This window comes from Plutella xylostella, chromosome 10 (genome assembly GCF_932276165.1).
Source record: "Plutella xylostella chromosome 10, ilPluXylo3.1, whole genome shotgun sequence".
NCBI lineage: Eukaryota > Metazoa > Arthropoda > Insecta > Lepidoptera > Plutellidae > Plutella > Plutella xylostella.
The window spans coordinates 10,229,662-10,254,215 of NC_063990.1; the positions used below are offsets into that span (position 1 = coordinate 10,229,662).

Genomic DNA, 24,554 nt, shown 5'->3' on the forward strand with positions numbered 1-24,554 from the left:
TATAAGTATAAAATATTTAATTCATTAAAATATCAGTAAAAATCTTATCATTGGTATTGATATGTTACACATTATCAGACGTTTACGTCTCACTTTACACTTACAACATTAAATTGAATATCACTAGAACGATGAGCGAATAAATTAGTAATTCTTTCATGACAAAATCATATCAGGAAATACTCGGGTCCCACATACGACCCGCACTTCGGAAAGTCTGCCGGCGCTTGGACAAAATCGCTTTCTTCACCAACTTTCAGGACAAAATCGAGTCCTCTCGTCCAATGAGGAGCTTTCTCATCCCTCATCATCCAATACCCTGGATTATCAGCCTTAAACCTCAAAGCAACGGCCCCAAACTTGGGTATAACTATTGTGTCTTTCACTACGGGATTTTGGACGTTAACGTATGGAAACAATGTCCCTTTCTCGTTCATGTCTTGCACAGTCTCTTTGGTCAGACTGTGGTTGGATATGCTGATGCCGACGACTCCGAAGCTGTTGCCGTGGAGGTGGAATATGTGGTCTGATTCGCCACCTGGAAAGAACAAAATCGGTTATTCATATAATGTATTTTCAGGCGACGGCAGTGTCGAGGGTTTTATTTATTTATTTATGGATATGGGTTACTTTTACTGACGAAAAACGAACTAACGGGAGTTGTCGTGCAATCGACACGTTAAATATAAAGAGATAAATATAAGTCATGGCTCTCGCTACTGCGCTGTGAAACCTCGTTTTCCATCATATAGAATAACCCCCTTGGATCAGAATTACTGAGGATAGAGTTTTGTAGAGATTCGTAAAGAACGCTCGACGCAAAATAATTACGAGTATCGTCAAATTTTATTATTTATTCCGGTAAAATTATTTTTTTTATTGTTTCGTTATTATTCTAAATAAAATAGCAAAAACATACTAAGCTAGCAGTCATATTAAATACTAACGGTCTTATTCATAAAAAAACCTTAAAGTAGGTTTACTGAGCTCAATAGCTACGGAACACTTTAAGCCTATTTGAGGTTTCATAAAAATCTCTATTCATAATCGTTCCGTAAACCTTCAATAACTATAGTGATGCTAATAGATTTCACAGACCAAACATTTTGACATTTACCCTATTAAGTTGCCGGTCTGACGAAACCATAAACAAAACCGGCCAAGTGCGAGTCGGGCTCGCGCACAAAGGGTTCCGTAGCAGCAAATATTAACCAAAATTACAGTTAAATCAACCTATCTCAAAAACTATAAGAGATACTTTGATCAAACCAAAAATCGTTGAAAGAGTTAATTAGCATGCATCACCTCTATTTTTTTTAGAATTTTATACCCCGTAGTTATAAAAATAGAGGGGGGGGGACATACTTTTTACGACTTTGAGAGCTGATATCTCAAAAACCGTTCACTTTAAGAAAAATGTTTTTTAGAAAACTTTATATCATTTTAAAAGACCTTTCCATTGATACCCCACACGGGTATGTACATCGAAAAAAAAAAATTCATCCCTCAGTTACATGTATGCCCCACCCCCAATTCTTTTTTTTACTATTTAGTGTCATATTTTTGTAGCGGTTCATACAACACATATTCCCATCAAATTTCATCACTGTAGTACTTATAGTTTCCGAGTAAATCGGCTGTGACAGACGGACAGACGGACAGACGGACATGACGAAACTATAAGGGTTCCGTTTTTGCCATTTTGGCTACGGAACCCTAAAAATAGCGAAAACTTTCATTCATTTATCTATCTCTATTATCTATGTTAGCCACGGCGCGGCACTTAAAAAAGTTTACGTTGGTTTAAAGGCGCAGTGGCCAAGCCAAAACCCACAAAAAAAAATTAAATTTTTACGTTACCATGGCAACTTATTTTCAGCAAATATTAACTAACAACAAATGTCAAATCGTCAATAAAGCAGAACAGCTGTTGACCGCAGCCGCCATGTTTTTGTACAATAGGAGGTTTACGGAAGGTGTATAGTAGGGTCCAGCCAACTTTAGCATATCAAGGTTTTACGAATCAGTTGGAGAGTTCTTTAGCGCTATTGATAGTTTATGAATAAAGTTTTTTTGACATTTGCTTATAGCAGGCCTATAGGTCTCCCGTAACTTTTTATGAATAAGACCGTAAGACAAACAAGGGCAGCTACCTAATAGAGGTAGATAGAGATGGTCTTATAAGAAATTCAACAAACAGAGAATAATAAATGGGTCTCTCTGGCATACAGCTCTCTTTATAATGAAAACATGTTTAATTCTAAAGTAAGGCAAAAGTTTAATGTCGTAATTTTCATGTTTTAACTTTTGTCGAGAATAAATTAACGACGCTCTTGTTTCTTTGGCGCATTGTCTAGTTGCTTGAGACAAGAACAGAAAAATACAATTTCTCTAGAAAACTCATAAGCGCCGCTCAATCTAGCCTCAGAGCCTCACTGAACAAGTAGCCACTTAATACATACGTATACATTATTTCTATTCAATTTACTCAATATTCATAAAAGTGTGGATTCTTTATAAGATTTAATGTATAAGTACTTAAGTACGTATGTACATACATCCTGTGGGCCTTAAACCTAAGAACCTAAACCTTTTTTTTTATTGATACTAGTGCTTCTATTATATAGATACGTACGTTTTATATTCAAAAAATGGTTTTAGCAGTAAATTCAATCGTTTTTTTAAAAGTCAGTTACGCTCTACCTCAATATTAACAGAAAGTCAGATTATATCTGCAGTTACTCATAGTTTATAGTGGATTTGGGTTACCGTATCTGGCCATCGTTAAAAAGTATTTAAATTTAAAAAGTAGTACGGTTGAAGTGTTGCAGTTTCCGGCAGCTATTACATAGGATGACAACACAAAATTATAATTAAATACCTACACACCAAAATAACCAAAGTAAATAACATACATTTTCACAAAACTACCTTTCACTAATTAAGCTGTCTCTTGTTATAATAATGTTTCCCGATGCATATCTACAATAATCAAAATGATCGTGCTAGGTTCTATTTATGTTAATTTCATATATTTTATACAGGGTGTTGCAAAATTTGTATACTAAGCCGAAACCTACATGTACAGCATGGTATATCTAAGCCCGAATCTGAAATCAGAATTTGGAAATTCGCGAAAAAAAATTATTTTCCCATAGTAAAAAGTCACGGGACCAACAAAGTTTCTATGGAAAATGAAATTTTTTTTTCGCGAATTTTCAAATTCCGATTTCAGTTTCAAGCTTAGATATACCATGCTGCACATGTAGGTTTCGGCTTAGTATACCCTTTTTGCAACACCCTGTAGAGACTGTAGGATATGTGTCTACAGATCGTCGCAGTCGTAGAACAATGACGGATCTGCAAAACAGCAACTTTACAGGAGAGCCAGTTAAAGTTTTTAAACAACGTTTTGTTCGATAAAATGAAAACGGCTGAAGCAATTCATTTGAAATTTGGCCACATTATTATACGAATGGACTTTTGCAATATAGCCTGTATAATTAGCCTGTAATAAGTCTAGGTTTCCTGAAAAATCAGATAGGTCATTGTTCTATGTATCCTACTATGTCGCACATTGAGTATGAATGGTCTGGAGACGAAATAGGCAGACGTTCCCCTCTGGCGGGGTGGTAGGCCAGAAAGGCCCACCGATTTATAAAAACTAGTTGCAGTCTCAATTTTCACTAGACTCAATCTAGTTGGCAAAGCGTTCGTTTCATAGAAAATGATTTGTTTACAAACTAAAATGACAGCTTCAATTCATAGAATATCCGGATTCCGGATTTGATCACAGATTTGCTCATGGTTTATTGTTATTAGCTGTTTCCTAGCAACCAATGTCAAAAAAATGCAATAGTGATGTACCGGTATGTAGATATGTATTAATCGACAAAAAAGGTCATAGTTGGGAAGCGTCCGCAATGATTTCAAAAGGAAGGATATGCCCTTCAGAACATTTTGCTCAAACCCTCTTCATACAAGCAAAATAACTGCCATCTGTCATAATTTGTTGGAACTATGTCAGAGCCGAGCTACTTATCCTGACGACGCAACCTTGTACGTGCGTTCATAGTTTACCGTCACCGGACAGTAGGTACATAATAATATGAGTGAGTTGCATGCGGACGTCCGTACAAGGTTACATCGTGCGGCCATTGTAGACTTTGGTAGTAAAATAATTATCGCTTTAAAATGTGTTTATTTATTAATTAAGGATGATACGATATTCCATATTCCTTTTTGACCTTCGTATCATAGTTTTTGTAGCCTTTCACAACAAAATAGGCATATTTATCACAAGAAACAAAGACTCTTCTCTCCGTCACAGACAACTGTCGACTGAGGACCGTTGGCCCTAAAATGACTATTTTAGGGCCAACGCGCGGGTGCCATTTTCTTGAGTGGTTTGGCCTGTCCTTACGCAGTAATATATATGTCAATGAGCGTCCGTAGTCGAATTGGCTTCAGTAATCGTAACTGATCACTGAGGTTAAGCAACAACTGACACGGTCAGCCATTGTTAGGTACAGCATGAGTTACCCATTCAAATGGTTCTTTTCTGGACGCTTCCGTGCTTCGGACGGGACTTTAAGCCGTGGGTCCCGGTTGCTGCTTCGGCAGCAGTCGTTAAGCCTAGTCAGAGGCCGCCCGAAGGGGCGGCTTGAAAGCATCTGACCGTCGGGTTGCCCACTTACTCGACAACTTCAGTGCATTGTACTCATTCAAAAACGGCGATACGGCTCGCGACCTATCACGTGAGTATAAATGTACAGCGAAAAGCGGGTGACTTCGTTTATTAATCATTTCTAATTAAATTTAACTATACCTAATTAATTTGAAATTAGTATTTCTAACCCATGTTCTCGAATTCATCGATAACACTTATCGATAATTGTTACATCCTTTGGCAAGAAAAATGAAGACACTGTGTTCATTATTAAATGTCACTTCACGTAACCCTTATTGCTGGGAATTAAAACTCATAATGATATGTCCCATGAGACATAATCATGGTAAACGGTAAAATTTCCCCCCGCAAAAATTGGCAGACTTTTTTGTATCAAGAAAGATCGCTATGGCGCTTCCCGAGGGTACACCCGAGTCCGCGTTGTTCTATGATGTCGCATTATATGATACGTCGTTTTTTTACGGACTTTTATTGCGTATCTAATGGCGTATTATACTTTTCGTCGTTGTTTTAGGGAATATATGGAAAAATTCGAAGACGGATCTTTAAATAACCTATTTAGGAGGATGCTGATTGCGCTATATTATTTTTTGTTTAGGTCCTAATTTTTTTTACAAAATACAATTATTTTATAAAATGTTTTTTGAAGACCCCATTGTGTCCAAGCATCAGTCAATAATCATCCAATGCTAAACATAGGCCTCTCCCAAGGAGCTCCACAACACTCGGTCCTCGGGCTTCCTCATCCAGCCACTACTGGCTACCAGCCTACGGTTGTCCTTATTTGTGACTCGAGAATTCGTCGACCCCAACGGTTATCGGTTCTTCGGCACATATAGCCAGCCCACTGCCACTTCAGCTTGCACATTTTGACAGCTATGTGACCTATATGACCTTAGTCCTCTGACGGATACAATCATTTCTGATACGATCCATCAGAGAAACCCCAACCCAACCACCAACCTGCCCACCTATCTGCCCCATACGTCATCACTAGCAAGATGCACTGGTTGAAGAAGACTTTTGTCTTCAGGCTATAATGATAAAAGTCTTCTTCTCTGATCAGAGATGGCCCAGGAGAATATGTGACGGAGTTTCCCAACTCAATTGTGACATTTATGACCCTTTGCTGGGCAAAGGTCTCTTCCTGGGTCTTCCAGCTATCCCTGTTCATGGCCTCCTCATTCCAGTTCCTACTAAACACGTCTAGGTCATCCCGTTATCTTCTTCTGGGTCTGCCCCTGTGCCGGCGGCCATTATCGGCTACCCATTTGGTAGCATTTTTACCTTACCTATCCGACTGCATACGACAGACGTGCGCCGCCCAGTCTCACTTCAGTTTGGCGGTCTTAGCACCCACGACGAAGGACGCTATCTCGCCCAAATAAATTACTCATTGACATATTGTATTTCCTGCCTATCTACCTCAACCCTACGTTTCGTGCTGTTGGTCATGTCTGTTGTCTTCGAACGGTTCACCTTTAGTCCAACTTCAAGGCTTGCCGTGGATAGCTCTCGCTACATTTGTCGGAGCTCTGAGCTGGAGTGGGAGAATAGGGCAATATCGTCCGCAAAACCGAGGTTTGACTATTTTTTACTTCCGAAATTGATGTCCTTGTCCTCCCAGGACTGTGTCAACTTCTTGAAGACCTCTTTGAGGGAAAATTGTAAAGCGTGTACAGTGAGGGTCGCCTTGTATGACACCCTTTTCAATCGGAAACGTTGGACCAGTACCAGGTTTTTCCAATTTCACGTTGGCTGAGCTGTTTATGTAGATAGTACCAACGAGTTCGATGTAGGTTGGATGAATTTTGTGGTGTTAAGGGCGGAAAGTATTGCTTGATGGTAGATACTGTCGAAACCTTTTGTATAGTCAATAAATACATGGTAAAGTGGTGTGTTAAGCTCTATGAACTTTTCAGTAATCTGATTGAGCGTGTATAGAGGGTTCGCGGTAGAATAACTAGGTCGGAAACCGGCTTGTTCTGGTGGTTGATGTTAGTTCAGCAGAGAACGGATGCGATTGTGAATTATTTATACATGTGTGTTGTCAAGCTAACGGGTCTATAGTTTCCGAGGTCGGATTTCTCCCCCTTTTTATGGAGAAGTAAGTATAATGTGAGAATAACAGAATTTACGGGGAATTTTTACTGAAATTAATACGTGAATAAAGTGGGCTTACCTATTTTTAAGAGGAAAAGCCCCAGTATCAATCGAATGCTGGTGATTGTGAAACAGCTGAGGAAAATTATCATCCCCAAGCAGTTCAAGATGATCCTTACATAGCTACGGATAAGATGATACCAATTTCCTTAATTATTTACTGCCCGCAAACAGTAAATTCACTGCTGTCCGATCACGTTGACACCCTCGCGATGCCATTCACCCCTAGAACTAGAGAATTTACTGATTGTGGTCAGTCAATGAAGGAAATTGCTGTCATCTTATCCGTAGCCATGTAAGGATCCTCTCAAACTGCTTCGCGATGGTCATTATCCTCAGCTGTTTGACAATCACCAGCATTCGGTTGATGCTAGGACTTTCCCTTTGCAGTTGATGTAACGGTAGCTGTTAATACAGAAATTTAATGTTTGATGTGGATTCTGCGGCTGACTTGATTTGTATGTTTGGTAACTCATGCAAATGGCTGGAAAAACATAATTCCAAACCTACCCGCATGGTACCGTGCTCCCATCGTCACCTGCCTCTGGCAGTAGAGTTGATGAACAAAAATAGTACTTAAGTACATAATTTTACATTATTTTTTAGCACATAGTTTTAAAAACATAATAAATTAGCAAAAATATACTGAAAAATCATAAATTTATTTATTTTCCATTGAAAATACCTAATATTATGAAAGAACAACGACGTTTCCTAAAATAATTCCAAAGAATAACGACGGTTATCTACACACGTCTACCAGTTATCCATAGAACAATGACGGTATATACAAAACACCAATAGTTAGGACAAAGAACATAGTCGCATTTGAAATACCGTCACTAAATTTAACATACAAACAATATTGTTTTTTTAATACACTGAACCTAATTATAACTAACTTCTCAATGATTTTAGCGAAAACTAGGGCTTTTATTTTTTTAGAACAAAGTTCCAAGAATAACGACGGATTTAAGAGACCGTCTTTGTTCTATGGGAGAAGTATTAAAAAAATATTTACTTGGAAAACAGAACTTTTTAAATAATAATTATAGCAAAAAAACATTTTAAGTACTCATTACGTGTTCCATGTGCTCCTACAGAGAACACTGACAGAACAAACAAACCGTCGCGCGGGAGCGGGTCGCGGGGGGCGAGGGTCACCACGGAACATCGACGCGACGGCACAAGCGCCCATGTTCTACGCGAAAAAATCAAAACCGTCAGTGTTCGACTCTGTATTTCGCTTATTATAAAAGATTTTTAAAAAAAACTTTTGTTGTATAGGTAAATAATGAAATTTTAAGGAAGAATCTGCAATAATCCGAAAATCGAAAAATCAGATCCGTCACTGTTCTACGACTGCGACGAGATATTCTATTCGACCCCTAACTGAGACTGAAACATATTCTTTGTAACTGTATATAATAACTGAAACATGAAACATTGTGAATATCCTTGAAGAGTTAAAGATAACTTACCCGGACTACTGAATATTGGTGCAGGTTTAGGTAAGTAAAAGTACATCATAATATTTATAATTATTAAATCAATCTGTACATATATATCGGCCTCAACACAAACACCTCAAAATTATACCGTTCGTTCGTCGATCGGGGCTTAAGTATATAAAATATTCATAAACATAAAACACATGACTGCTATATACATCCATATCACGGTTCTCACACCACACGGATACAGTATAACACAATACCGGCTAAACACACAAAGGCTATCTCTGCCATAAAGGGTATTCATCGCGTTAAAGTGAACATTTTATAGAAATTTCTTCCACGTAAGAATTCCATTTTAAAACGAATCGTTGTGGAATGGCTCCGATTACTCTCTGTATGTTGCGAGCTCCGAGACACAACAATCTGTTTTGTGCAAACATGGTTTACTAGTTACGGATATAATATGACAAGCTTTTACGCGTTTTAGTTATTAACTATGCTTGTACAATAACGAAGATGGTCCAATTATGTGTCAGTCAGGAGTTTTGAAGTCACTTATACTCGGTCCATTATAATTATTGGTTTTTAGACATTCGAAATACCATACATATTTTTGCGACTGCAAAGGAAAACCAACTTTACTTACCAGACATAAGGAAACATCAAAAATACAATAACATAGTGGAAGCTCTATTATAATTCTACAGAGTCGTGAGCACAAGTTTCGATCCTCCGTTAACGTTGCGTATCGTCAACTGTCACTGTCAAAATGTAAGGCAAAGTTAGTTCCAAAAGTGACATTTGTTTTTTCCATATGTTAGGTGGAATTTCACCAAACGCTAAACGTATTATAGTAGCCTGTCATACGTCTGTCAGTTAGTACAAAATGTATTTAAAATTTGATTTCAATACGTTTAGCGTTTGGTAAAAGTGACCCTTCGTGTAGATTCGAAAATAGTATCGAATCCTATGCTCGCGGCTCGGTCTATTCTATTTGAATTAGATTTCAGTTCTGAGCTAACGAATAGAATCGAATGCGAGTGCGGCTATTGTCAACTTGACAGCACTTTCGAACACTTTTTACCTTTCGAATGAGTTTCGAAAAGAATGACCACAGAGTACATAATATTATTCTGACAATGACCTATGGAATGATAGCTGTCAAACTTTCGCAAATCTATACACCGCCATTTTGTTGTTGACAGGTTGACAGCACTTTCGAATAGACTATCGAATAGAATGTGCTGCGTTTTTTCCGGATCGCTCTACTGCAGAGCTAACGTATAGAATTGAATGCGAGTGCGACAACTGTCAATTTTATAGGTAAAAAGTGTTCGAAAGTGCTGTCAAGTTGACACTAGTCGCACTCGCATTCGATTCTATATTTTTCGTGATCGCCCTGCTGTATTGTATAAACCGTATGTATAATAATTTAATTTTTTTTACACGCCCTCACGCCTTATACTAATGTACTCCCTTGCTGGGTAGGCAGAGGTGCATTGCTGCACCCACTTTTCGCCAGAGTGTTATGTTAGTCCCAATGTAATAGGGGGCGAGCCTATTGCCATTTTACGAGCACATCCAAGACCCGAGAACAAATATCTGTGTTTAAACATATATCTGCCCCAGCCGGGAATCGAACCCGGGACCATCGGCTCAGTAATCAGGGTCACTAACCACTACGCCATTCGGCCGACAATTAATAATATACGTAGTGCAAAATTACACTACAACTCACAATGGTTTTACATACAACAAATAAAAAGCTTTACCTTTTAAGTCTTTTTATATATTAAAAACTATATGGCTTTCGTGTCGATAAGGTCCAACAGCGCTAACTTTGCGACGGGTAAAAGATGCGAAATAAATGGTAGCCCTAAACGAATGAAGAAGAAAGAAATTAAAAAGATTTTCCTTTTAACTTTTTGGTGTTGGCATTTGTTTCTGTTGCTATATTGGATTGGACTTAACAATATTTTAATACGAACGTTCGTATATTGTTACACTAAGTTGGGACTCTAACTTACAACTTACAATAAAACAAAAGACAACTTTTTCATTCCACGTAGCAGAGCAGCAAAGATTGCAATAGAGTGTAATTCGAAGGAGCGTCCCGCATCTGTGTCTCCTAAATAAATCAGAGCAGACGTTGAGCCGTTGAATGATTCATGGCAGAGGGGGGGAAGGCGGCACTTCACCCCCGCGGGAGGGGGGTGAAATAAGTTTTTTACATTGCCTTTTCAGTTTCAGTAGCGTATGCTGTGTAGTTTTATTGACGAAGTAAGTTAGACTTTTGATAGCGTCATTGTGTCTCGCTTAAATCCAAATAACATTATTTCTTTTGTTAAGTACCTATGTATGTTAAATAAATAAAAATCCAGTAACTTATTTACTATACTTACTACTACCAATACTTTAAATCGAAATATTTAAAGCAAAGTAACCTAAGTGATTACATTTCTACTTACAGTCTGGTCTAGCCTTGACAGTTCCAGTTCCTAAATTGGTCCAAGACTCTGGTCCAAGATTAGCACAATAGACTACGACGACGGTAGACAGTCTGAGTGCGACTATCATTGACACTTTGAATGCATAGTGTAGGTTCTTGAGATACGATTGAGTAGCCATTCGGGATATACCTTGCCTATTTATTTTGCTCACTGCAGAGGGTACTATTCAGTCACGTTATAGTATACTATAGTATATAGTATATGTATACTATAGTATAGTTGGTTTACATCCATTATTCATTCCAAATTCAGTTTGAAGAATGGTGTTCATTCAAAGTTATTATGCAATAATTTACTTAATAAATAATTGAATAAAAGAGGTTTTACGTGGGTTTTACTATAGTACTAACTACTTAAGTAGGTACTTCACTATTTCTTAGCCGACCGTCGGCCTAATAGTTAACTGGCACAACTACGTAACCGGTTATACGAGTATACTAACTACGTAATTAGAACTGACGTTATGTTACGAGATGCATTTCCATTTATTTTTATGAGAAAATAATACTTAATAAGTTGGTAGATAAATTTGTCTCGCATTTTTAAATAGATGCTAATTGCATTTTTTTAAATAAATGTAGTTGATTGCCATACAATCCTTAGAAATGGTAAGATAAATTGGTCCTTTTTCTGGCGTGTACCACAGGTAGGTAGTTAATGATATGTTGTGTGTTTTCACCAACAGTTTACATTCAATATGCAACCGGTTGGCTCGTGGCTATTTTGTTTCTCAAACCCCTGCTGTATTAGTTTAAGTTTTAGTTTAAAGTTTCTCAATTATAACATTTTTTTTTTTTTAATAAGTATTCTATAAGTAACTAATTTGTTAAATTACCGTCACGTACGTAAAATATGTTAATAATGTTTTACCTAAAGGTGGAAACTTGTTAAACCTAAGTTATCTTTAGTTTCTTTTTTTTGATTATTATTAAGTTAAGTTTTCCTAAAAAATAAAATAAAATAAATAAATAAATAAAATATGGCTACAAGATTAACTTTTAAGTAATATAATTTAGGAACCGTTCTGTATTAGATAATTATTTTGCAGATACAAATAATAATTTAATAATAATAATAATAATTTTATTTATTAAACCAATTACAAAGTACAGATGTGTTGAGTATTGCCATCTGAACTAGAATATAATTCTGTATTTCAGAGGACAGACTCTTCCAATTAGGGCACTGATTGGTAATTACAAGCATTGGTACTAGGTATGTTATATTCTTAATATTACTATACTAACATGCAAACTATGCTAAAATTACTGTAAAACATGAGGTAAAACAGGGGATATTAAATTTAAGTAATATTGTTAACACAATTATAAACATTAATATTTGGAAATATGCAAGTGGCAAGAAATAACTTAGAAAAGCATGATTTACTTACTTAAATAAGTACTTTACAAATAAAAATGCATAACAAATAAATATAATAAAAATACCTTACTCACTGCTGGACTTCTAGTATTAATTCAGTATGGGAATATGTTAGGTCTAAAAGATAATTTACAATAGTTTTTTTTGCGCTAGATTTAAGAAGACTATGGATAGAAATAATTTTATTGATTTTATTGTAAATATAGGGGCCAAGAAAAGGAAAAAACCTATGAGCGAAAGAAGTATTAGAGTGATCGGGCTGACATACCTGGTAATTTCTTCTTTTGGAGTTGAGTTTTTTAATAAAGGGCGTTAAAGAGCGTTGCTTTAAAATTAAATTAAGAATAAAAAGTTTTCGAACTGAAAGAACTTGGCAGTGTTCGTAAAGTAGCTGCGTGGAATAGAAAAAGTTTTTAAAAGTGCATACCTTAAGGACAGCTCTTTGTGCAATTTCAAGTGGTAGGAGATTAGTTTTCGGTGCTCCACCCCAAGATGTTATGCAGTAAGTGAGAAGTGATTGGCATAGGGAATAATACAATCTTTTTAAAATATGAGGATCTGCAATATTTCTCAGGTTTTTAAAAATAAAAATAAGTTTACGGACTCTACTGGATAATAAATTAATGTGTGGTTTGAAGTTAAGATGTTGATCTATGACTATGCCCAAATATTTGATAGATGAAGTTCTCTGTAATGATGTGCAGTTACAATTTACAGACAAATTGTAAGATTGACAGCGGTGAGCTGTAAGGGAGTATGTCATATCTGGTTGAGTGTTCGAGCGAATGGAAAATGTTAAAAATTTTGTTTTGTCTGCATTTAATGTTAAGAAGTTCTTTTGTAACCAATTCGAGATCATATCAAGACCCATTTGAGCAGCAGAAAAAACCTCATCCCATTTAAGTGACACAATGAAATATTCATGCCTATTTTGTACATATTGACATTACCATTTTGTAGCACTTCCCGTTTAAACTAGCCTTTTAAACAAATGTCTAGAAAACCACGATGACGTTACTTTAAACGCTACTCAGGATTTTGTTGCACAAATTTGAGTCTTACGACGCAAGAAATACTAACGTGACCAAATCCAAACAGCTGTAGAACAACGCAACGTAGAAACTAAAATACTTACCATAAAACTGAATGTAAAATTGTGTATATTCCTTACTTAGCTTTCTTGAAAGGAAAGTCTTTGTATGTCCGCTAGCTGCATAAGAAGCAAATGTAAACAAATTAAGAATTCAATGCCGTAATCTTGCCTCCTTTGTTAACAAGTGGAATAAATAAATTGTGTGTAATAAATTTCATACAATGTTTTTCTTAATGAGATAGGAATTGTGTGTTATGAAACGCCCCACGCGTTTTTGTCCTTATGGCCTAGGACTAAATGTTTGTATTCTGTGATAATCTCCCACCAGCCTGGCAAACGTAAACATTATGGGAAAAAAACCACCGGTCTTGCAAGAGACACATTTTTCATGCAGTAGCCACACTATTACGTGTGGTGTGTGTAGTTTCCTACCGAATGGATCGTCACTCAGTGGCACAAAGCACTCGGCACAGTCCGGAGGCTTATTCTAACTATACGTCATTTAATCCGGATTTCCTACGCAACAGGTCGCAAGATCAACGGCTTCCGTTTCCGTAAATAAACTAGCATGGCGGGCGAGTCGAGTAGGAACCTTTACAGCATTTTAGTAACCTGCTTAGGTTTGTGCTATTAGGTAACCTTTCTAGCTTCCCGTTTTAGTTTCTAGGTATTTGTGTCGCAGACATATAGGTTGGAACGCTACTACCAAGCTGTAAATGCAGCATATTGACCGAATTATGCGATGTTTTGATATAAGTAACAACGACGTTGATTCCTACAGCTATTATGCATATTCGATACTACTACTACCATACGTATAACTGGTGTATCACGCACTAAAATATGTGTCACTATCAAACATAAAATTTTATTAACTCATTCGAATCATTCATTAGCAGACATACACGTTAAATTAACGTCGTACCTATTTGCCACGGAAAGAAGCATGCTGCTCTAACAAAACACAACCATACAAAGTCTAATAGCTTTTCGTATAATAACCCTGTAACAACAAAACAATCCTTACCCTGATCAAAGATGACGAGCTCAACGCTGGAACCCAACGGTATGCTCTTGACCTGGACGCACTCCTCGCCCCGTCCATCATCACCCTGGTCTCCCAACTCTTCGGGACACAGCGAAGAGGCGGGCACGTCAGCTGACTGCGTGAAGAGTGGGGACGCGGGGTAGGTGAAGCGGAATCCGTCGGTTGCTCCCCAGGTTTCTGTGGACAGGAGAGGTGGTTTTTGAGTTTTGGGTTCTATGCTTGAGATATTTTGAGTACTATAGCTGGTGTTAACTTTAGGGTTAAGAGGAAATCTGAAATACACAGTGTGTTGCAAAATTTTCGAAAATCATTTTGTGTAAATATCAAACATGCTAGTGGAAAACCGTGCTATTCAATACTCTTACACTACGATACAGTAACGTTATTGTGGAGTTGTCCTGAATAGGACGCCTTATGTAACGAGTTGGGTTATGGATGTGTAACTAAAGGGTCCCGGAATAAATAAATGTTGGGTCTGTTATAAATTATTATGATACGCTCCCTATCTGCCTGCATAAATACCTTATCTGTTTTCCAAATGATGGTAGTTGTTTTCAGGCGAACAACTAACGTTTATGATTTGCATTTTATTTATTACCTTTGAGTGATAAAATATTTTTTTACATAAATTATTGTTGAGACATTCTTGATGACCTTATGATGACCGTACCAATAAGAACTCATCCTTTCTTAGAGAGGCACTGTGTTCCATCAGCACACTGGTTCAATGTGAAATTTCAAGTCACATAAAAGGATATTCATGCCGACTCGACACGTATGGATATCGGCACCCCCCTGACCTATTCACATTAACTATCCCCCGTGTAGCGAATCATGATCGATCCTTTATACTTCTAGGAAGTGCCATAAACGTGTGAAACGACCCACTGTGTCAGCTCGCTACACTACTACCCTTTTATATATTTTGTAACTGCTGGAACATTGTTAGAATGTTACTGAATAGAATTGTATTTTTTAAAAGCCCTCGGCTATTATGAAAAATATGCGAATTTAAACGGCTGAAACGATTTCCATGATTCATTATAGCTACTTTGCACTTTTTAAATTATAGAGGCATCTAAACCTAGCCGCCTCTCAAACAAAAAGCAGGAATTTCGAATAATTATGTGGTAAGTAATGCAAGACTATTTGTGCAATAAAGAATCAAAACTAATTTTATTGAATAACAATAGTTTTTTTAAATACTATAGTATCCGAATGTACTTTTAGACCCATCTGCAGGAATATAACGAGATAATCTAATACCTTGGTTGGTACTCACTGAAAGTAATGAATCACTAAATGTAATTTTGCGTGCAAATTTCAAGTAGTTCGTACACCTGACACACCCATTTTAGCAAATTGTAGCATAGAAAATCCCCGCAGGCTGTTTAGTTTGTCCGTATACTCAGTTAGCTTTGTCTGTCGCTGACAACAATGCCCACACAACACATAAGCCTTCTCGCCTCATTCCCTACGGACAAGGGATTACAGTAATAAACTAACCCAACTTATTGCACCTTGTGCTCGCTACATAGGTGTTAGGTTTTATTGTTATGGTAACGATAATTCACTGAGTAAATAATTTACGGAATAATAATTATATTTAATATCGTGTTGATATTTCGAGTGTAGCGTAGATGTAGCACTTATTCGCAGAGTGAGATAATTATGTAAGTAGGTTCTATCCATAGTACATACTATGAGCAAGGTAATTATCTTACTTAAATAGGATATTACTTATGAAATTACACTTGCGAGCAATGAAAAAGTTCCTGTGACATAGCACCAAATTACTCCTAAACGGAGAAGGTTAGCTTGATGGGTCCAGCCACATTCGCCCCATTCCTCTTTCGACCCGGCGACATTCGCCCCGAATTTCATAATTTTGATCATTTTTGTAACGACACCGACTTTTACAATATTGAACTACATTTAACAGTGCATCAGATCAGAATATTACCAGCAATTGAGAGTCAGAACATTTTAAACAGTATTACCAATGTTTTTTTTTTAATTGGGGTGATTTGGAGTCGTCATTTTGTAGGTAGAACTTTTTCATTGCTTAATTTGTAAGTGTAGTGAAATTCTAATTATAAGCATGGATAAGTAGATTGTTGATTAATGATGAATTACTTAAAGTACTTACTTACCTACAACGGAAGATTAAGATTGACACGATAAAAAGGTGTTGATTATTAGAAAGTAAATATTTATATCAAAGATAGAAGAGAAAGAAGACAGGCGAAATTTGACTCTTATCGATATTGGATTTCACTGTGTCAAATAAACGTTTTCTTTATTCTTGCTTTCCAGATTTGGGCCAAGAAACTTTAATAATAAAATTATAATGGGTTCAAAACAAATAACTGTATGTAGGTAGCTTAGGTACGCATAATATGAGTACCTAAGCTACCTACATACAGTTATTCCTTAGTTGATTAATCCTATAAGTAAGTAATTGCAATATCAAATTCGGAATGAAAATTTTATTCCGAGATAGCATCTCCCTTATCGTCACGTCAGCTTGCAGTTTTCAAATTTTCGCGCCTAAATTCCACGCTTCTCATTGGACAAGCACTCGGGCGGCGTCACTTCTAGCCGTCAAGTTATTACAATATGTTTCAACAATTTATTGACAAATAAAATAATTGATAATAAAATAATTCTAAAATAATAACATGTAAGCTTTAAAAGGTGTGCCTTAGCATTGCACGCAGACTTCTATAAATTTTACTATAATACAATGATTGGACGCACATAATAGCAAAAGTGAATAATGGATGTGGGTACCAGGGGATCACTCTATTATGACGAAGCACTAAGCTTTGGAGCGCTACTGCGCGTATCTCATTGTACGTATTAAACGTGCTGATTGCTCGATAGATCTCGGTCGTTCGTTTTTCGTCAGTATAGAGTAACCCTTCAGTACCACCCATATATATTATGCGCATTGTGGAGACGCATAGACATAAACTAAAATACGTGACCGCTCACAAATTACTATTGGCTGTGGTCGCTTATTGCTGGCCGTTTATAATATCGAGAGTTGATTACTTCACTTTCATTCGAGATTTAAATCACCGTGACACTATAGTCTTAATACTTATCTAGCTGTAAACAGGCAGTGTTGTAGCCAAGGTAACGTAATTGAATCGGAACAAGGATATGTTGTGGTTTTGTTAAGAATTTTAGCATGATTTGAATTTGATCTAGCCAGAAGCCATCACGCTAATCGTCAGCCATCAAGAGCGGTGGTAGCTCAGTCGGGTGAGCGCCCGCTCCTTACGCAAGAGATGCGGGTTCGAATCCCGGCGCTGACATGTACCAGTGAGTTCTTTGAATTTAAGTACAATGTATACTAACGCTCTTACGGTGAAGGAAAATATCGTGAGGAAACCTTCATATCTAGATTTAGCACATCAATCTAGTTATGTCAACCCACCAACCCGCATTGGATCAGCGTGGTGGGAAATGGTACAAGTTTAGGAAGGCAGTTTAGTTAGACCTTGGGGATATGCACAAAGGTTCTATTCGAGAGAGCCAGGTGCAGGTACTTAGGTACAGCCCCACAGAGAATAGAATAGAAGCCCTCATCAGCTCAACTCGAGAACTAGTTGACCCCAAGCCAAGGTCTTCAATTACCTACTTACTTTTCAGTCTTGATCAGATATGACTAGCAAAATAAATTCAGCTTTTGTAAAAGTAGTATATTTTAAGCCGAAGCGGGGTAATTCGGGGCTCATTCAAACAGATTTTGTTAATATGAACTTTTCATAAATAGTGAAGAAAAAAAAGAGTTTTTAGTTTTTTCACGAATTTTTAATATTTTTAACCAAGAATTTTTAGAATAAATTAATGAGTCATCCCCCTCTGGCTTACTATATAAATTTGTTAACACCCTGTATATAGTCTATATACGTAGATAAATACGCTCTCCCTAATTTAATTAAGGTTACCTTTATGAATATTTTAAAATATATGCCATAGCATGGCTTGGCTAGCCAACGATAATGTATCTTATAATATAACCCACCGTGCCACTATGTGCCAATGGCTAGCTGGTTACATCAGGAAATAATAGCCGCTTGTGAAAGCATGAAACTCAAATAATAATATATCTAACGACGAGGTACCTACGTATAATGTACTAATGGCTAATGATTCTGTAGATATCGCCTTTGTATGTTAAGATTGGAGTCTTAGATAATGCCTACCTATGAGTGCAATAAAATACACTTACATAGCTAAGTAACATGCACAGTGTGTCAGCAAAAAGTAAATAGAGTAAGTACCTTAGGTACCTACTCATTATAAATTAGTAGAACCTCTGTAAACAAGTACAAAAATATTTCGCACTGACCGTATCTCTCCTAAGTTATTGGCTTATCCAATTGGTACCAAAGACCGAACTCTCATCAGAATAATTGGTCAATAAATAAGTAACAAGAATCGAAAATTGCATATCGTGTCGTGGGTCACAGTTGAACACGCGAGATCCACCATTACTCTATACTGACGAAAAAACGAACGAACGAGAGCTGTCGTGCAATCGGCACGTTTAATACAACGGAATAGGGTCGTAGCTCGCCCAGCAGCACTCTGAAACTTTGTTCTTAGTTATATAGAATGACCCCCCAGCTGAAGAAAGAAGACGACCTTGAACTGCTGATCCACATCCACTAATGGAAGCTTGAATTTGTGATGACATAATTAATTCACTTTTTGGGGAAAGTTGATGTGAGATAAGTGTACCTATGATGATGTGATAGAGTTGAAATTTGCTATACTTAACGGTTAAGTTAAGATTTAACGTAGGTAGGTACTTACTTATGTTAAGAAAACCGGCATGTGTTTTGGTTATGAAATCATGCGTACCTAATAACTATTTGTAAGTACCATCATAACGTAGCGAAGTACATATAACAGACAAAATAGTTCACAAGTTCTAAAAACGTTACGATACTTCGTTGTTTTTTCGTCCATGACCACAGGTAGACTATCTTCAGACGTACCTCTAGAAAAACAAGTTTAAAATACGAAACTTCTGCACAGGTCAAGGGCATACAGTATACATACTTAGGTAATACGTAACATACCGGTTGCATAGCTACGGATGAGAAACAAAAATAATACTTACCACAGCTACAGAGACCATAATGATTTCAAAAACGCTAACTTTGTTGAAGTGAAGCTAATCTTTCGCAATCCTTTAGTTTTGCAAAACCGCTAAAAAGTTAATGACGCTTAACCATAGAAGTAATAAAACTAATAGTAACTTTATGCTCTTACCTATTCTCTTTGCAGTGATGTGTCGTGTAGAGTAATTGAAAGGCACATAAATTGTCTTATCCACGGGGTCATTTACACCCTCTAAAAGTTTGCTGGTTGAGCGCACTTCATTTAAGCACAACACATTTTTCAGGTCACATTTATCACTGAATATTGATGTAAAACTTAAAACGGATGTTTTATCATCAGCCACTTCACTATGAATCACTTGGGTATCTTTATTGTCATACACTAGTTCGGCCTTGCCCACTAAATTGTCCTGACAATCTCTGTCCGCTACAACCCGCACAAAATAGACACCCGCCGCCTTGTTGGCATCCAGAATAAAGTCTGCTCTTTCTCCTTTACCCAGTTCTATAGAGGTTACATCCTCAGGTTCTATAAGGTGACCATCTAACGCCACCAGTTTCAGAATGTGATGATCAATTGAAAACTTTATTGAGCAGCTTTTGGTCCCACCGCCGTATGCTAGACGGAACCGATATCTGTTTCCATGTTTTACGGTAAATTTCGATAAGGGCGCATCGGGAGATTCGGGAGTTTGTCCTCGACCATTGATGAGTAGCGATTCAGCGTTGAACACCTTCGAGGTCATCCCGACTAGGGGGCCCATCGAGTGGCCCCATTCGGCCACAAAGATCGTGTGCTCTGTCGCGTCAATGTCGAAGAGTTTCTTCAGTGGATCGAGTCTTGGAGACTGCCTGACCACCAGCGGGCCGGCGAGTCCGTCGGCGGCGTCGGCGGCGGAGTGAGCGTGGTACATGTGCGTGCCGGGCGCTGAAGCACGGAACTTGTACTGGAAGGTGGTGTAGGCGGGCTGCGGGCACTGCGTGATCATGGGGGCTCCATCCATAAAGGGTGTTTCTTTTTGTGGCTGCCCGCGCCAGTGCACGGCGAGCGAGTGCGCGGGCGCGCGGTGGACCACGTCCACCACGAGGATGTCGTTCTCACACACGTGCAGGGCTGGAGCTGGGAGCTGCCGGTTCACCGTCAGCACCCCACGCTCGCGCCCGTCCGCCGAGATGCACAACGCCGGGCACTGCTCGCCACCCTTCTCTGTGCAGTTGCCGCACGGCCTACAAGGTCAAAAGTTTTTGGGTCAGATGTTAAAATCAATGTATGGTAGGTGTGTAAGTAAATGATGAAGACATACTTGCTAAGAGTTTTGTAAACTTCAATGACGAGCTTCACCCGACATATCATCGGCCAATCCAGCTCGTGGCATTCTCGGTCGCAGTTCTCGAAATATTCCTCTGTAAATAAAACGTTTCTTTTAAAATAACTGACAACAAACGTTTGTAAATTAATCAAATAATAATAGTGCTTGTTTACCTGGCATTGGAGTATAATACACGACCACAATAACACTGATCACAATCAAAAACATGAGAAATATCCTTTGTAAGGACATGAGCATGTAATTAGGCTTCTCCATGACGTCAGCTTGCACGCAGACCATTTTCTTATCCACTTCCATCTTGATATCACAATAACTCTTCCGTATAAAGACGATGTTACATGTTGTTTAGTTAGTTAACAGTTGAATGGTTCAAATTTCCCGCACTTTCGGCTGCGTTCATTCAGTGTCGGCGACTGAGCGAGTCGACCAGTGAATGGCGACTGCTTAGGCTCCCGCGTTTTGCAAACGGTTGTCCGCATAAACCTACAATACTAAGAGAAAGGGTGAATGTGCTCTGAGGGATTATGCAACTGAACGTTATGTAAACGCAATAAATCGCTGTTACACTCAGTTATTACTCGTTAGATGCAGAATCTACTGAACTACATTCAGAAATGTACTGTAGTTAGTTACGAAGTGTTTCCGTGGAATGTTTCCGCACTGAGGCAATGTGGAAGTCAAATCTAAAAAATCGATCATTGATAGCTAACTAAGCCTAGCTATGCCTACTTATTTATCTACCTCTATTTATTTAGCTAATAACTAGGTACCTACCTACATGCCATGGTAATAACGTTAACAGCTAAGTAAAACTAACTATCTAGGCCAAAGATGAAAAAAAAAATTTACATCGCTTCTCTTATATTATTGTAAATGAAGGGGAAAGGCTATAAACGGGCCATCTTAGTGAAGTTAAACTAGGTACCTAACTGAAAATTTGGATGATCATTGAAAAGCTGAGACCCAGATCACGCGAATGCGTCATTATCATTAGTCTACCATACAGAGATTACTGCATTGCATTACCTAGGTTGGAAGTAGGTACGTTACATACGAAATACGAGAAGTGAAGGTGGGTGAAAATTTTGGATGAAACATGTAGGTAGTTACTTATCTACACTGAGCAAATAAACTCCTAGTCGAAATACATATTTGCCAAGCTTACTAGACTAGTTACTAGTTTAACGCAACATAGGTGAGTTCAGTCCAGTTTTGCCCTTCCTCATGCAGGGAATACGTTATACCCCGTGGACCTGTCGCGTCGTTAACCCTCAGATAATACATGATTGAGAGTTATTATTCTGAGTTTCATTGTTCATGTCACATGCTCAGGATAATAACGCATGAACTGACAGTAGTGACACTGTCATTACTGTCAATTATTTTTGTTCACAGAGTAAAAATATTTTCTTTTCAAAGTTTTGGTTTTCCTTTTTTCTTTGAATTCTTACAAAAAATAGTGAAATTACCACAATTTGCATTTAATGTGTGATTGTATGAGATTCCTCATTAAATATGGAGATAACAAAGACCAATTTTGAAAGTGAATTCGAGAATATATCGAATAACCTAAAACGATCATGTTTTGTTGGCTTTGATGCTGAATTTACGGCTATTCTTTCAGGCGAATGCTTCAAACACAGGTATGTATTGTTAAAACAGCCCCTGGAAATGTAATTTATATCGCCTTCAACCTTAATGATTTGAAACTAATTTAAAATTACACTTTTTCTTTTTAAGGTTATTCGACACAAATGAAGAAAGGTACAGCAGGCTCACCAATGAAGTGAGTCAGATGATCATGACTCAAGTGGGTCTGACCATGTTCCAGTATGAACGAGATACTGACACCTATGTAGCTACCGGCTACACTTTTCACCTGTCTCCCCAAGCATTTGGTGATATTGACCAATCCTTTATATTTCAAGCTTCTACATTGAATTTTCTTTGTAAACACAACTTTGACTTCAATAAGGTTTGTACATATTGATTTTAATCTGTAAAACAATCATAAATTATGAATTTTCTTTATTCCACCTCTGCAGTCTTTTCACAAGCTAATGCCTTCTTCTGTGTTATGAGAACTGAACTATAATATCATAAACAGGCAATTAGCTTCTAGTGCTGGATATAAAATATGCCTTTCCTAAGGAATGCCACAACACAATGCAAGATTGCAAGAACTTAACTAACATAAAATATTTATGTATTAAATTGAGCACAGTTGCAGAATATGTTAACTTAAAAAGATTACTGTAACAATTCCAGTTCACCTACCAAGGTCTCCCCTACCTCAGTAAAGCTGAGGAGCATCGAGTGAGGGAAAAGATGAAGACCAACAGTCTGGTCAACTGCCTCACACAAGCACTTGACATGGATGATGAGAGGATCCTGAAGAAACATTGCTCTGAAGTATCTGTGTAAGTATAGGGCACATGGATTAATAAACTTGGATTTAATATCAGTTATAAACAGAAACACCATTCTTGTTCAACTTTATTATATGCATATCCATGGGTCATGGCTCATCATCCAGCAATTAATGGCAAAGTGCAGGAGGGTGGCCCGTGCTGTTGTTGTGGGCCCTTGGTCCACACTGGAAAACTTATCCACTTCAAACTGTTGATTGTCCTTCAGAAAATTTAATTATTAACATATGGCTGATAAGGAATCAAGTTTGTGAAGTAGATAATTGAATTTTCTAGTCCATGACTTCTTTGTTAATATTTTATTTATTCTACATTTCAGATGGCTATCACAAAGTGAAGAAGAAACTCTGTACATAGACGTAGACAGTCCCACACTGAGGTACTTACTACATAATGAAATCAGAACGAGACATCCCAATGTCCTCACCACTGACAGCTTAGGTAATAGCAAGAAGGTAATTTTGTGCATACACACCTCAAGGTGGCATCTGACATTGGATTTTTGCTTGATGTGAGCATGTTAGATTTTTTTGTTTATTCTGATTCATATTTTAGGAAATTCACCCTAGAAACATAATATATTACCATGTAAAAAAAAATACCCTGCCTTAATAAATTGGATTTTTACATAATATATGGCAGGGTAAATTCTTGGATATGAGTTTCCCGGAATGCACTCTAGGATTAATTTTCTACGGTACCAGATTAGAAGTATTAGTTTATTAGGGTATCAGTTAGTACTCTCGGCTTGCTGTAATTAAATACTGAATACTAGATTTTAAAGTGTTAAGCCTTAAGATATATCAAGTGAATATTTGATGTCAGTTACCACCTTTATACCTCTGCTTAATGACTACCTACTTAATGCCTACCCACTGCTTAACCTTATTATAGGTTAAAATAGGTTTTCCATACACTTTTTTTACAATAATATTATTTTATATTATTTCCAGATACTGATTTACCGATATAAAACCATAGAGGGAGCCACCAGCGCCCCTATGTCCGTTCTGGAAGAGAACTTACTGAACAACCTTCTAGGCTTTTCCAGAATAATCTCTTTACTGGAAAAATACCAAAAACCCATCGCAGGACATAATTTATTCCTGGATTTGCTACTCCTCCACAGTCAGTTCATAGGACCGTTGCCGAAGAAATACAAGACTTTTAAAGCCAATTTGAATGCCATTTTTCCTGAAGTGTATGACACCAAGTACATATCGCATCAGATGGGGAAGTTTCTGACGTTTGACGAAGTATGGAAATCGAATACACTACAAGAGTAAGGGGTATATGCTATTTAATATCT

The 24,554-nt window shown here is 37.5% G+C and overlaps 2 protein-coding genes across 2 annotated transcripts in view; one reads left to right on the forward strand and one right to left on the reverse strand.

Annotated features, from left to right (window-relative positions):
- LOC105380417 (laccase) lies at positions 1-22,227 on the reverse strand. The gene is made up of 5 exons (XM_011549969.3): positions 20,969-22,227; positions 20,790-20,889; positions 19,637-20,712; positions 14,324-14,521; positions 1-538 (listed from the first exon to the last, which is right to left on the reverse strand). The coding sequence occupies exons 1-5, from the start codon at positions 21,111-21,113 to the stop codon at positions 168-170; spliced, it is 1,890 nt and encodes a 629-aa protein (XP_011548271.3). The 5' UTR covers positions 21,114-22,227; the 3' UTR covers positions 1-167.
- LOC105380418 (pre-piRNA 3'-exonuclease trimmer) overlaps positions 22,222-24,554 on the forward strand; it is an 11,513-nt gene continuing 9,180 nt past the window's right edge. Inside the window, exons 1-5 of the mRNA XM_038117847.2 lie at positions 22,222-22,459; positions 22,557-22,791; positions 23,085-23,236; positions 23,565-23,700; positions 24,199-24,527. Of these exons, the coding sequence (XP_037973775.2) occupies positions 22,332-22,459; positions 22,557-22,791; positions 23,085-23,236; positions 23,565-23,700; positions 24,199-24,527 (980 nt within the window). The 5' untranslated portion in view covers positions 22,222-22,331. The remainder of the gene's footprint in view (positions 22,460-22,556; positions 22,792-23,084; positions 23,237-23,564; positions 23,701-24,198; positions 24,528-24,554) is intronic.